Below are 13,233 nucleotides of genomic sequence, written 5' to 3'. Positions count from 1 at the left end.
TCCTCCCTCTCCTCTCCAGACAGCGTCCAGCATTAGGGAAGTGTTTAGCTGCCTTCTCAGCAGCCTTTCCTGTCGCCTTCCTTGAGCCTCACATCAACAAGTTCAACAGCTTCTCCATCTACAACAGCAAAGGAAGCAAAGACAGAACAGGTCCTGATGAATGTGGTCTGCTTTTCAATTTTTAGCTGCTCGAATTTTACAAATATGAAATTACACCAAGACATATAAGGCGGCTTGTGGCTCAAAGGTAGAGCGGGTTGTCCTCTAATCGGAAAGTCAGCGGTTCAATCCCTGGGTCCTCTGAACGACATGTCGAAGTATCCTTGGGCAAGATACTGAACCCCAGATTGCTCTCAATGTTGTGTCATTGGAGTGTGAGTGCGCATGAATGATTACTGAGTGGCAGGTGGCAACTTGCACGGTAGCCTCGGCCACCAGTGTGCTAATGGGTGAATGTGACATGTAGTGTTAAAGCGCTTTGAGTGATCAATATGACTAGAAAAGTGCTATACAAGTATAGTCCATTAACCATAAGTCCTGAGGTGATTGTATCCTTTAAGAATCACATGCAGTCATGCAATTGAGCACATCATATGTAAGGTTACTTAGTCTGCACATTACTCTGTCATTTGGATCTGGAGACTGAGACTGCAGGTCCATCTGCTGCTGCTGGCTGTGACAGAATACTGTCACAAATAATTACTGAGCCATAGATAGATGTTAATATTGGTGCTTTGTGTTTCCACCTGTCAGCTCTAGGTCTTCCAGGGCAGGTTGGGGAGGTCTGTCCTCTGATACCAAACTTGGAGAAGTGTCTGGAGGAGATCATGGAGTTGGCAGAGTCTGGCATGAGATACACTCAGATGCCTCATGTCATGGAGGTGAGATATATGGATCCACATCAGCAAACTGAGAAACTTTGTTTGATTTCTTGCCAAAAACATAGGACAAAAACAGAGTGGTCGAAGATTCGATTCCAGCTTTGGCCCTTTGCTGTATGTTGCCTCCTCTCTCTCTCCCCCTTTCACGCTTAACAACTGTCCTATCAATAAAAGGCAAAAATGCCCCCCCAAAAAATCTTGAAAAAAAAAGTTCAAGAAAAAGGGTATTTTTTTTATCATTTCCTTCCCCCCCCCCCCATTTCATTTGTTTTTGTTTGCCTTTTACTTTTTTGTGCTTATTTTTAGGTGATTTCCTTGTAACAAAACTGGACTATTTTTTCCATGTAACATACTTTCCATGTTAACATACAAGTTGGTTAGAATTTTACTGAAAGTGTGTATTTTCTTTTTTCTGCAGGTGGTGTTGCCCATGTTGTGCAGCTACATGTCTCACTGGTGGGAACATGGACCAGAGAGCAACCCAGACAAAGCTGACAGCTGCTGCACCTCTGTGACCTCTGAACACATGAACACTCTGCTGGGAAACATCCTCAAGATCATCTACAACAACCTAGGAATAGACGAGGGGGCCTGGATGAAAAGACTAGCAGGTAAACTATCTGTGTGTGTGTGTGTGTGTGTGTGTGTGCGTGCGTGTGTGCGTGTGTGCGTGTGCATGCGTGCGTGTGTGAGATAATGATTCAACATATTTTTACATATAATCAAAGTCTTCATGTTTTTTGTTTCTGTATTGTAGCATACTGTATGTAACATTAAGAGGTTCTGAAAAGTTTTGAAGTGACACCATCTGTCAGTTACCATCTCACACACACACTCACTATTGTGTTTAATGCTCAATTATTGAACCTCATCTCTGTTCCTGCTTCAAAGTCTTTTCTCAGCCAATCATCAGCAAGGCCAAAGCCCAGCTGCTCAAGACCCACTTCCTGCCTCTGATGGATAAACTCAAAAAAGTGAGTCTCACCATTTTACTACGTATTGTACATTCTTATGTAGTTTATTACAATATTGGCTGTCTCAGAGTACACTTCCAGTATCATACAGTGGGGGAAATAAGTTAAATGTACACCTGACACTGATATTAACTCCACCAAAGTTGAATAGCTGGAATAACCTTCCTCAGCTTTAAATAATTTGACAATAAATCTAATGCAGTGTTTGCAATGTGTGATTATGATACTACCACTAAGACCACAGTACATTTGCTGTTGAATTGAAGAGGATGCTGTGTGTTACTGTGTCCTGTAGAAAGCAGCGGTTGTGCTGATGGATGAGGAGCACAGCAAGGCCGAGGGGAGGGGGGAGATGTCGGAGACGGAGCTCCTCATCATGGACCAGTTCACCATACTGGTCAGAGACCTGTACGCCTTCTACCCTCTCCTCATACGATTTGTTGACTACAACAGGTACGGTGTGCTGATTGGATGATTCCAGCACCTCTGTTCTTGTATTTGAATACTTTTTTTCTGTAACAACAAATACTGTATGACCTATGTCACTTTCAGAAATGTGTTACTTAAATGTGATACTTGCCTACATACCTGTTCTGCATGGGATCTGTTTAAATTACGCTAAGCGGCATATTTGCTGTATTTTAACCCTTAGACCCTTAGAGCCCGCTTTAATATTATACACACTCGTATTGCTCTGCACACTGAATGTGCTTTTTTAAAATTAAGCTTATACATTGATATGATTTTCTACTTTCATTATGTTAATTTTTAGCCAACATCAGTCCTAATCATGGATAACAAATATTCATTGATTTTCAGAATTTTGACCCTTTAAATGCCAGGCTTTTGTCATGATAACATTGTTTTTAGATGATAAAAAAAACCCACAAAAATGAATTATTTACAATGTAGTACATGCTAAGTAGATTTTATTTTGATGCTCCCAGTCTGGAATATGTCAGTGATTAGCAGCAACACTGATTGTGAGGTGCACTTTGTGGAAATAGCATGTATTTTCTCCATGTACCAAATATTTTAAAAATGTTCCATCAGGTGGAAAATAGTAAAAATGACAAATTCCAGAACGTATGTAGCAATTAGGAAACATCCCTAGTCATGAACAGCCAGTGAGCACCATTTACAGAGGTGATCAATACCATGGATAGGTGCATCATGTCAACCTGCAAACATGCCGCAAAAAAAGAGAGAGAAAAAAAACAACTTTTCAGACACTGAAATTTCGGATGAAGTGGAGATGAGAAAAACATTTTCTTCTGTTGGTAGTAATGTGAGGGTTGGGCTATATTTTCTCACTATTCTTTCAGGCTTGTATCAGGTCGGGTGGTTCCTTTGATGTGTCGATTAAACATTTATTTTATTTCCTTTGAGGAAACTGCTGTGAACTTTCTCTTGCTTAAAGGCTCTTTGGCAGGAGTTGTAATGAATTGAAGAGAAAGAGGGGGACATGCAAGAGAGGGACAGAAAACAAGAAAAAGGGAAAGGAGGGCTGCAAGGTGACTTGGTTGGCAGTGTTTGCTTCTGCCTCCCCAGCAGTGAGAGAGATGTGTGTAACCTGCAGCAGAGAGCAGTGATCATCATCTGCGTGCTGCATCATAATATATTACCATGTGTGCTAGACTGTACCTGTCATGCACGAGATGACAGACTAAAAGAAGGAAAGGAAGAAGGAGAAGTAATGAAAGGAAACATGCCACTCCTTAGCTTGTAATACATGTTTTAAAATTGTAGGATTTATTTTTACAGTATTAATATGGGGTTTTAACCATGCTTGGGCCAAAAACTGCACATAAGAAAGCACAATATGAATTCAAATTGTAATTTCTAATTAGTACAAACAATATGCACTATGCACTATTACCCATCAGCGGCTGCTGTAGATTTTGTTAGTACCTCGGGAAAGATCGGAGCTACTACCGGAATATACATAAATATCCCTCTGCAAACACTTAACACACAAATTTATTCTGCTCACATTTCATGAATGAGACCTAATGTGTCAGTCTTTGAAATTTCACAAACATTTGGACCACATTTGGAATTTAAATATTTTAAATCCAGTGTCGTTCATATCCATGTTAAGTAATGTGCAGTCTTCTTCTCTGCCTTTGTTGGCATGTTACCACCACCTGCTGACCAGTAGAATAGAGTGACACCATTGGTAGGACTGTATAACGCGTCAGCTGTGTGCGTCCTTGTTCAAGCACACAAGATAAACAATCTGGGACCCTCTCATAGGAACTCAGCTCCACAGCGCTACTAGAGGTGTGTAAACTTTTGTGTGTTGCCACTATCACTAATCTGTCTTTATATGCTGACAGGGCCAGATGGCTGAAAGAGTCCAACCCAGAGGCTGAGGAGCTATTCCGCATGGTGGCTGAGGTTTTCATCTTCTGGGCCAAGTCTCATGTAAGGGAATACCCAAGGAGCATGCAACGAATCACAACAATATGCTGCTGATTTAAAATGTCTCAGTGAGAGGTAGAGAAGAGCACTAGACAAGCTAATGGTGTGCGTAAAAAAGGCACAGTCATTTTTAGGTTCTTAAAAGTCAACATATTGGAATTTTTGGTACATAGTTGGATAGTTGGAGTCATTGTGCTTTTTTAGGTTTTCTGTCTGTCTACCCACCCATTCTCATGAACACAATATCTCAAGAATGCAGCGAGGGAATTTCTTTAAATTTAGCAAAAACATCCACTTGGACTCCAGGGTGAAGTGATTCGATTTTGGTGGTCAAAAGTCAAGGTCACTAAGACCTCATCTCTCTCTTTCTGGTAAATGTGATACCTTGAACACTTTGAGGGAATTTCTTAAAATTTGGCACAAATGTTGAGAAGACTCAGGGATGAAATGATTACATTTTGGTGATAAAACGCCAAGGTCACTGCGACCTAAACCGTCGCTTTCTTGTAAACATGATATCTCAAGAAAACCTTAAGGGAATTTCTTCAAATTTGGTACAAACATTCACGTAGACTCAGAGATGAACTGGTTAGATTTTAGTGTTCAGAAGTCAAGGTCACTGTGACCTTGCATTTATCTCATTGTTGTGAAAGCAACATCTGAAGATGACCTTGATGGAATTTTCTCAAATTTGGCACAAATGTCCACTTGGACCAAAGAATGAACTGATCAGAATCTGGTGGTCAGAGGTCAAGCCATACCGACCTCCAAACAGTTTTTGGCCTTACACTTACGATGAATGCTGTCATGTTGTCATCTTTCTGCAGAACTTCAAGAGAGAAGAGCAGAACTTTGTGGTCCAGAATGAAATCAACAACATGTCCTTCCTCATCACTGATACAAAGTGTAAGATGTCAAAGGTACGGACACATGGACAGAAGGACTGAATCAGGGTTTTCATTAGGAGGTTTCTGTATGATGCTTCTTACTTGTGTGTGTTTCCATGCACATGAAAAGAACACACTACCCCAAAAATGACAATTTGTTAATGAGTTACTCACCCAGTGTTCAGCTGAATTCATGAAAAAAACATGTTTTTCTCACATGCCTTCACGGTCGGGATGGGTGTTATATCAAACATACTCCAGGTATCGTGATGCGTTCCGTGTGCAATATATAAAATGCCTATATCGCAAACATCGAGTATAAACTGTTACGTTTTTGTAAGCCATCAGCATCCCGGTTCTCTCGCTCTCTTCTGTGGCTCACACACACACACATACACACACAGAGCAGGGCTTGTGCAGAGCTCCAGACTGTGACTATTCAGTCACATTTTGTGACCACAGAGCACCAGAGTGACCTGCGTGCTCAGTGAATGAATTCTCACAGTTAAAGGTGCTGCAGTATCTGTTTAATTGTCTGCAAACACGAACATCCAACTGTTGATCGGAAGCTTCAAGTCCACAGAAAAACACATCGACACTTCCTGTCTGAGACAAGCCATGTCCTTCAAAATAAAAGCACTGTGGGTCCAGCTTTAATTTATTTAATTAGAACAACGTTTTTCAAAATTTTATCATAAAAGTACTTTATTTAGCTTTCTTGTAACCATATTTGATTAAATGTTGTTATAACAGTAGTGTATTCAACTTTATTATATTAGAGTAGCTACTTAATTTAACTTTATTAAAACTGCAGTTCATTCAATCATTTTTTATATCAGTAGTTAACAGTAGTTTAGAGAACATTTTAAAATATTGCGATAAATATTGTGTATCTGGATATAGCCTTGAAATATTGCAATAATATAGCCACATCACCCAGCCCTACTTCACGGTGAATGAAGTCATAGGGGTCTTCGTGTATCAATAGCAAGACTAAGTTTACAAACTCTCACTCAATTTGTGCTGTATAATCCAAATCTAATTTCTGCAGTCAAATGCCTAGTACTTCACAAACACACAGCCCTTTTAGACCAGGAACTGAAAGTGAAACTTATCTGTGATCTCAAAATCCATGCTCCATTGGCGGAAACAGTAACTTTACCTCTTTTAACACGGGTAATGCTGGTCTTCTGCTACTGTGGTTAGTTGGCTGATTTATGTTATTGTGTGACTTTGGTGAATCCAAATGAACCTTTTTTAATCACCAAATTCACACACTAACACAAACAAACTAGCATTCCAGGTAGCAGTAGATCTCCTGTGTTCAGGAGGGTAAAACTACTGTTTTGGGGTTTGAAGAGAGCATAAGGCTCATTTTCTGTTCAAGTTCTCTGTCAAAATGGGCTATCTGTTTTTTAGGAGCACTGAGCACAGGATTGGATAAAAGAGACTTGAATTTCACTGCATGTGTTGTGTGAGGGCTTGTAAACAGATGTTTTTGATCTAGTTTTGCTGTTTAATGCAGACCCCTGTAATTTCAATTCATCAAACATTTCCTAACTTTTTCGGGTTTTTTTAGTGGAGGTATTGTATTCAGGAATACAAATTATCACATGATGAATAATTGATTTAAAAAAAAGGTTATTTTGGGGGATAGTATCTCTTTAAAAATAAAGAGCATAATATGCCTCTGCATAGAGCAGTGTGTGCATTTCTTGTCTTCTGCTGTGACTCTGTCTCAGGGAATAGTTTCAGACCAGGAGAGGAAGAAGATGAAGAGGAAGGGAGATCGATACTCGATGCAGACGAGTCTCATTGTTGCTACACTGAAGCGCCTGCTGCCTGTTGGACTCAACATCTGCGCTCCTGGAGAGCAGGAGCTCATCGCACTGGCTAAGAACCGCTTCACTCAGGTACGATGAACACTACATTATGAAAATGACTCACTTTTCCAATAGGTTGAGACAAGGAGCTGTGGAAACCACTTCAGTTTATATTACACAGCTTCATGTACTATACAGAAAATTTCTCACTTCAATCTCAGCTCATATGATCACACCAATTTTTATGTTGCATCATTCACCAACACATATACATGTGTTATATGCCATACATATTTTTTTGCTTATGATATCAGTTGATATCAATATTTGCCATGTGATATCAATTGTTTTGTTATTCAGAACAGGTTCTTTAATGGTTACCTTTGTGTCAAAATGGAGCATGCATTTACTGTGTTCACAGAAAGATACAGAGGATGAAGTTCGAGAGATCATCAGGAATAATCTCCATTTACAAGGAAAGGTGAGAAGACTTTGAGTCTATTATCAGAGTCACTGCACTGCGAATATGGAATAAACTCGACATTACTCCATTATGCTTTCTATTTACACAACAGAGAAATTTCAAAGGTTTTGTAGTGGATAGTCTAAATGGTAACAGCTCCAACATTTGGCTCACAATGTAGCTGAAAACCACAGCATATAATAGACCCTAGAGCTCCTAGAATTGTTCAGCCTCGACACACATTGTACTGCATGTGTGTTTGTGACTGTGTGTGTGTGTTGTACAGTTGGAGGACCCAGCTATTCGTTGGCAGATGGCTCTGTACAGAGACCTTCCTAACCACTGTGAGGACACCTCTGACCCGGAGAAGACTGTGGAGAGAGTGCTGGAGATCGCTCATGTCCTGTTCCACCTAGACCAGGTGTGTGTGTGTGTGTGTGTGTGTGTGTGTGTGTGTGTGTGTGTGTGTGTGTGTGTGCGTGTGCGTGTGTGCGTGTGTGTGTTGTTAGAAGAATAAAAGATGACATTGCATTTCAGTAATTTCGGGGCACAGGCAGTATAGCTATTCATGTTATATCTGCAGTTGTGTTTAATCATATTGGGGCTGATAGTTTGTAGTGTGTATGTTGGCACCTCCTGCAGCCTCCTCATAGAACAGCTGATGAGATTGGCCATTATTACAATTTTCCAACTGCAAAAGTAGCATGTCTGTTGTTTGAAGACATTGTTGTTTACAAATGCACTTCTCTAAGCAGTTGTCTTAGAGCTCTAGGCAATATGGCCTCCAGAAGGTGAGCTGTGTCAGTAGAGTCTGCCAAACTGAGTGCTTCAGTCTGTGTGTTTAGGTTGAACATCCTCAGCGCAGTAAGAAGGCTGTGTGGCACAAACTGCTGTCCAAACAAAGGAAGAGGGCTGTGGTTGCTTGTTTCAGGATGGCGCCGCTCTATAATTTGCCCAGGTACATCATGCAACACACACATCAACATACAGTATGCATAGTGTGTGTATGTGTGCGAACCATACATCTGGTGTATGTTTAAGAAAGACTTAATTGGTACCATATCTCCCTCAAACTAGGCACCGGGCGGTCAACTTGTTCTTGCAGGGTTATGAGAAGTCCTGGATTGAGGCAGAAGAACACTACTTTGAAGATAAACTCATAGAAGACCTGGCAGTAAGTTCATTCTAACATAAACAAAAAAATAAAAATAATTCTTTTTAACACCTGGAAATATTTTACTGTCAGAAAAAGTAGTCCCTAAAAGCTCTATTGGTTTTTTCTGAGAGTGCGCCATAGGATAGTGAATGTGTTTATATTCCAGAAACCAGGTGACCAGGAGCCATCTGAGGAAGAGGAGGGAGTCAAACACATTGATCCGCTGCATCAGCTCATTCAGCTCTTCAGCAGAACAGCCCTGACAGAGAAGTGGTGAGTTCATATGGAAGATGCAAACTTCTACCTTTTTTTTTTTTAGCCTAAAGAGTAACTTTAGCATTTTTCAACCTGGACATTATTTTAATAGTTTTTTTGTGTGTGTGGCTTACAGTATGTTAACAATCATTTTTAAGTCTGGTCCAGTATTGAGCAAGAGAGCTGCTACCTGCTGAAGCAAAACAGGCCGCAATGTAACCACTCAGGGCATGTTCACACTGTCACTATATCTTCAACACTGACAGGATCAGATTATCATTCTAAGTGTCTGACAACAGTATGGAAGGGATCCCTGCAGAGACAGACCTTTTTGTGAAAGAGTCAGTTTCTTTTTGATAACCCTTTGAAACCTGAGCAAATTAACTTGATATCTTTCAGAAACAGGGGAAGAAGGAAATGAGCAACAAAAAAAGAAATTACCCAAAAATAAGCAAGAAATTTTAAAAATTTTAAAAAATGATAAAGAAAATTTTTCATTATCAATGATTAAATTAGTAAATAAATACAAAAAGGCAGACAAGAGTGGGCAAGGTGCTTTAAATCAAATTCTAATTTAATTCTGTAACTTAATTTTAAATATATAATTCTGATCATAATAAATATATATTTTTTTAGGAAGAATTTCTTAGGAAGTTGCTTATTACCTTGTCTCCTATGTTTTTTTTGATAGCAATCGCACCAATTTTCTCACGGTACAAAGGTTTAAATACTTGTGAAAGGTGTCTGAAAGATGCACAAGAAAAGTGATGTTTATCCAGGTTCCAAAGTGGTAAACCAGATTCACTTTTGCCAGATACACTAAACTCATTTAAACAATTTTAGCATGTATAAAGTAGGGTTTGGGGGTATGTAAATTTTCATACCTTCCTGAGAGAAATGCAAATGTACCTTTTTAGTTATCAAATTGAACTTTCTCTTGGTCACAGAGATCCACAAGACTTAATAGCCTAGGTAACCCTAACCCAAAATAAAACTCACCCAAACCATTTTTGTTACTCTTGCTAGTAATCTAGTTAGTAAGTCCACTGTTCCAACAATCACCAGCTCCGTTTTGGTCCAAATAAATCCTTCATTCACCAAGTTAAAAAAAAAACCATGCAGTTATTCCCCACAGTCTCTCTCTGCCTGCTGGCAGCTGGCTGATTACAGTCCTGTAACGTCTCCCTCCAACACTAGGTGCCGCTGTGTCTTTCAGCTTAACTGCCTGTTCCACCAATAGAGACCAGAGACTGAGCTCCTGTGGTGCATGCTGTGTACTACATACGACGTCGAAAGAGGAGCTCCTGTATTTATGACTGTATTGAAAAATATATCTTTGGGATTTCTAAATCCTCTGGTATAACTTAATACTGTTATACTGCCCCAAGCCTAGTATTTAGTCTATATATTTTCAGATCTAACTTTGTAAATTAAAAGTTTATTTCAGCCAAACCAGAGCCAGTGATTGTTATAATTTTGTTCGTTTTAACTTTAAATAAAGTGTGTTTTACTATGATGAAATTTCTGTTATTGTTGTTAAATGGAGTCTTGTGGGGCTGGTGATAGCAGAAACTGGGCTGTTTGTGGCTAAAAAATAAAAAGAATCTTAACAAGAAAGCCTACCTCCGTAGGAGTCCTTTCTATAATGTTGTTAGACACTAAAAATCTGAAACTGTCAGTGGCAAAAACAAGCATTTCAAGTGGATGGTGAGAACATGCCCAGTTGTTACATTGTGGCCTGTTTTGTACCTATGTGTCACATATGTACAAAAACATGGGGGAATTGCATCCAGGTTGGAAAATACCAAAGTTACCTTTTACAGTGGTTTAAAGTTGTATCTAGCATCACTTGATTTTCCATGGGATCAGCAGTAGACCCCTCACTAAAGCACAGTCATTTAAGGTCAATGCTGCAATAAAAAAACCTAATGCAGCTTAAATGATAAAGCCCGTGTAGTCAGTCAGCTCATGCTTGTGTGTGTGTGTGTGTGTGTGTGTGTGTGTGTGTGTGTGTGTATTTCCTGTTTCAGTAAATTGGATGAAGATAATCTCTACATGGCCTATGCTGACATCATGGCTAAGGTACCAGCTACTGAATACCATCACTAGAAACCTTGTCATTCTTAGAATCACAACCCAGTTTATTGCCAATTAGGTTTAAACATACAAGAACTTTGCTTTGGTGTGTTTGTGCATAACAATAAACAAACTGAAAGAAAAATCAAGAAATATAAATGTGGAATAGAAAAATACACAATAATACTATGAAAAAATACAATTAAAAATCTATCTACAATATATCTGTCTCAAAATGAAAGATCTGAACAGTTTAGGAGGTAGTTATGTGCAGAAATGTACACAATATTGTTCAGGGAATGTACAGAAGTTCAGTGTGAATACAGGTGACTAAGCTGGTTATCACAGAGCGATGATAGTGATGATGATATTGACGTAATTCCTCCTTTTGCAACATTTTCTCCCTCTGCTCTCTGTATGTTACTCACATCTTCACTCCTTCAGAGCTGCCATGATGAAGAAGATGAGGATGGAGAGGAAGTGAAGAGTTTTGAAGTAGGTTATCAGTCACTCACGCAGTCTATCTGACAGTCCCTATGATGGTTTGCATTCAAAAGTCTGCTGCTGTCTGTCAGACGTGTGTCTTGTTGCACATCAATAGGAGAAGGAGATGGAGAAGCAGAAGCTGTTATATCAGCAGGCTCGGCTGCATGACCGTGGAGCAGCAGAGATGGTGCTTCAGACCATCAGTGCCAGCAAAGGTAGATTTTCCTTACTGAAGGTGCTTCCTCACACCATAACTACTATACATGAATGTGTTGTCACTTTCAGTTCACAGGTTTAGTTGTATAAAAGCAAAATCACACTTGAGGTTGTGATGTTGGATTGTATGTCATCATGGTTGTGATAATCATTGGCACTCAGCCTGCAACCTCATGCCTAAAACTGATTCATAGCCATGATGATATACAGTAACACATCACTCCCTCTCATATTATATTGTTTAAGTATGGTTTAAACTGAAATTACAAAGTTCTCGCTACTTTGCTGCACTCCAAAGCCTAACATGTTTTCTAGTCCCTGTTGCATCTGCTGCCCAACTTGTGCTCATGCTTTCTAGAGATTGCAGATGGGGTATTCCAAACTAAATACATACACCAGATAAAAAACTGGGAAATGCTCAGCTTTCTCAGTCAACTTACAACTAAGATATCTGCTGACAAAAAAGATTTTTCTATATACAGATTTAATTACTACATCTGCAAACTATATTTTTAAGCTAGTAGCTCTCTGACAGTGGCACAGCTGATGGAGGATGCCAAAGGATGGCAAACATTTCCAATAACTCAAGAGCAAGGTTAAGTACAAAAGTCAAAATTAATTAAAAAAAGACATGTTGTTATCTAATGAAATATTCCGCTTCTTAATGGCGTTAAACCTTTCAAAAACATTTTCACTGCGGTCCCAATCACTTAGCCTATTGAGTAATTTAGTAGTTTGTTTTATGTTCATACACACAATTGTCACTTTTTTGTGTGTTTTGTTGTATGATAGTGTTTATAATGTGTCTGTTCAGAACATGGTGCTTTATACTGGTTACTGTCATCTTTGTGTTGGCTTATGGTTTACACCATAAGTGAGTTGGCTGTTACTTTTCATTTGGTGATTTCAGCTGGATTTTCTCTTGGGAAGCTTCTGCTCTCAGATATAGTAAAAATGTCATTGATACTGTTCTAAAATACCCCTTGTCCCCTGCCTGAAATGGTACGATAATCATATGTTTTTTGCAAGAGCAGTGATAAGGAAGTAATAATAAGGTGTGCTGTCATGCATATTCCAGCACATTCTAAAGGTCTTGAGGACCTATCAGATTGCATGGTCGCAACTACCTGTTGTGTAATGGTAGATAAAGAACGAATGTGTTCTCTGTGTGTGCCGTTGCACAGGTGAGATGGGTCCCATGGTAGCCTCTACTCTGAAGCTGGGCATAGCTATTCTCAATGGAGGGAACTCTACTGTACAGCAGGTACTTCACTGTTCAGTAACTTGTGTTTCTGCCATGTGCAAAGCCAGTTATATCATGTTTCTATTATTGTTACTGTTTGCATTGTATTTGAGAGACTACACACTCGGTGGTCACTTTATGAGGTACACCTGCAAACTTTGAAAATTCAGTTCAATACAACTGCTCTGCCACTGTGTCTACTTTTATGATCTCATCATTGAGGTGTTATTCAATTATTTTTTTCCAGCACCAAGATCATAGTAAGTGATGGGGTTATTGGACTGTCTTATATTCAGAGGACTTCCTAATATTCTGGCCTTCTCTTGTGCATGGAGGACAAAACTTACAA

General features: G+C 39.4%; 1 protein-coding gene across 1 annotated transcript in view; it reads left to right on the top strand.

Moving 5' to 3' along the window:
- Positions 1–13,233, top strand: part of ryr2a (ryanodine receptor 2a (cardiac)) — a 237,273-nt gene that overhangs the window by 170,771 nt on the left and 53,269 nt on the right. The window contains exons 70-86 of the mRNA XM_042507822.1: positions 20–150; positions 754–881; positions 1,300–1,492; positions 1,773–1,855; positions 2,151–2,308; positions 4,195–4,282; positions 5,107–5,199; positions 6,909–7,079; positions 7,411–7,470; positions 7,739–7,873; positions 8,298–8,410; positions 8,530–8,626; positions 8,775–8,881; positions 10,894–10,945; positions 11,384–11,434; positions 11,541–11,640; positions 12,826–12,905. Coding sequence (XP_042363756.1) covers positions 20–150; positions 754–881; positions 1,300–1,492; positions 1,773–1,855; positions 2,151–2,308; positions 4,195–4,282; positions 5,107–5,199; positions 6,909–7,079; positions 7,411–7,470; positions 7,739–7,873; positions 8,298–8,410; positions 8,530–8,626; positions 8,775–8,881; positions 10,894–10,945; positions 11,384–11,434; positions 11,541–11,640; positions 12,826–12,905 — 1,840 coding nt within the window. The remainder of the gene's footprint in view (positions 1–19; positions 151–753; positions 882–1,299; positions 1,493–1,772; positions 1,856–2,150; positions 2,309–4,194; positions 4,283–5,106; positions 5,200–6,908; positions 7,080–7,410; positions 7,471–7,738; positions 7,874–8,297; positions 8,411–8,529; positions 8,627–8,774; positions 8,882–10,893; positions 10,946–11,383; positions 11,435–11,540; positions 11,641–12,825; positions 12,906–13,233) is intronic.

Source organism: Plectropomus leopardus, chromosome 19 (assembly GCF_008729295.1).
Source record: "Plectropomus leopardus isolate mb chromosome 19, YSFRI_Pleo_2.0, whole genome shotgun sequence".
In the NCBI taxonomy this organism is placed as follows: domain Eukaryota; kingdom Metazoa; phylum Chordata; class Actinopteri; order Perciformes; family Serranidae; genus Plectropomus; species Plectropomus leopardus.
This window is presented reverse-complemented; position numbering and strand designations above follow the sequence as displayed.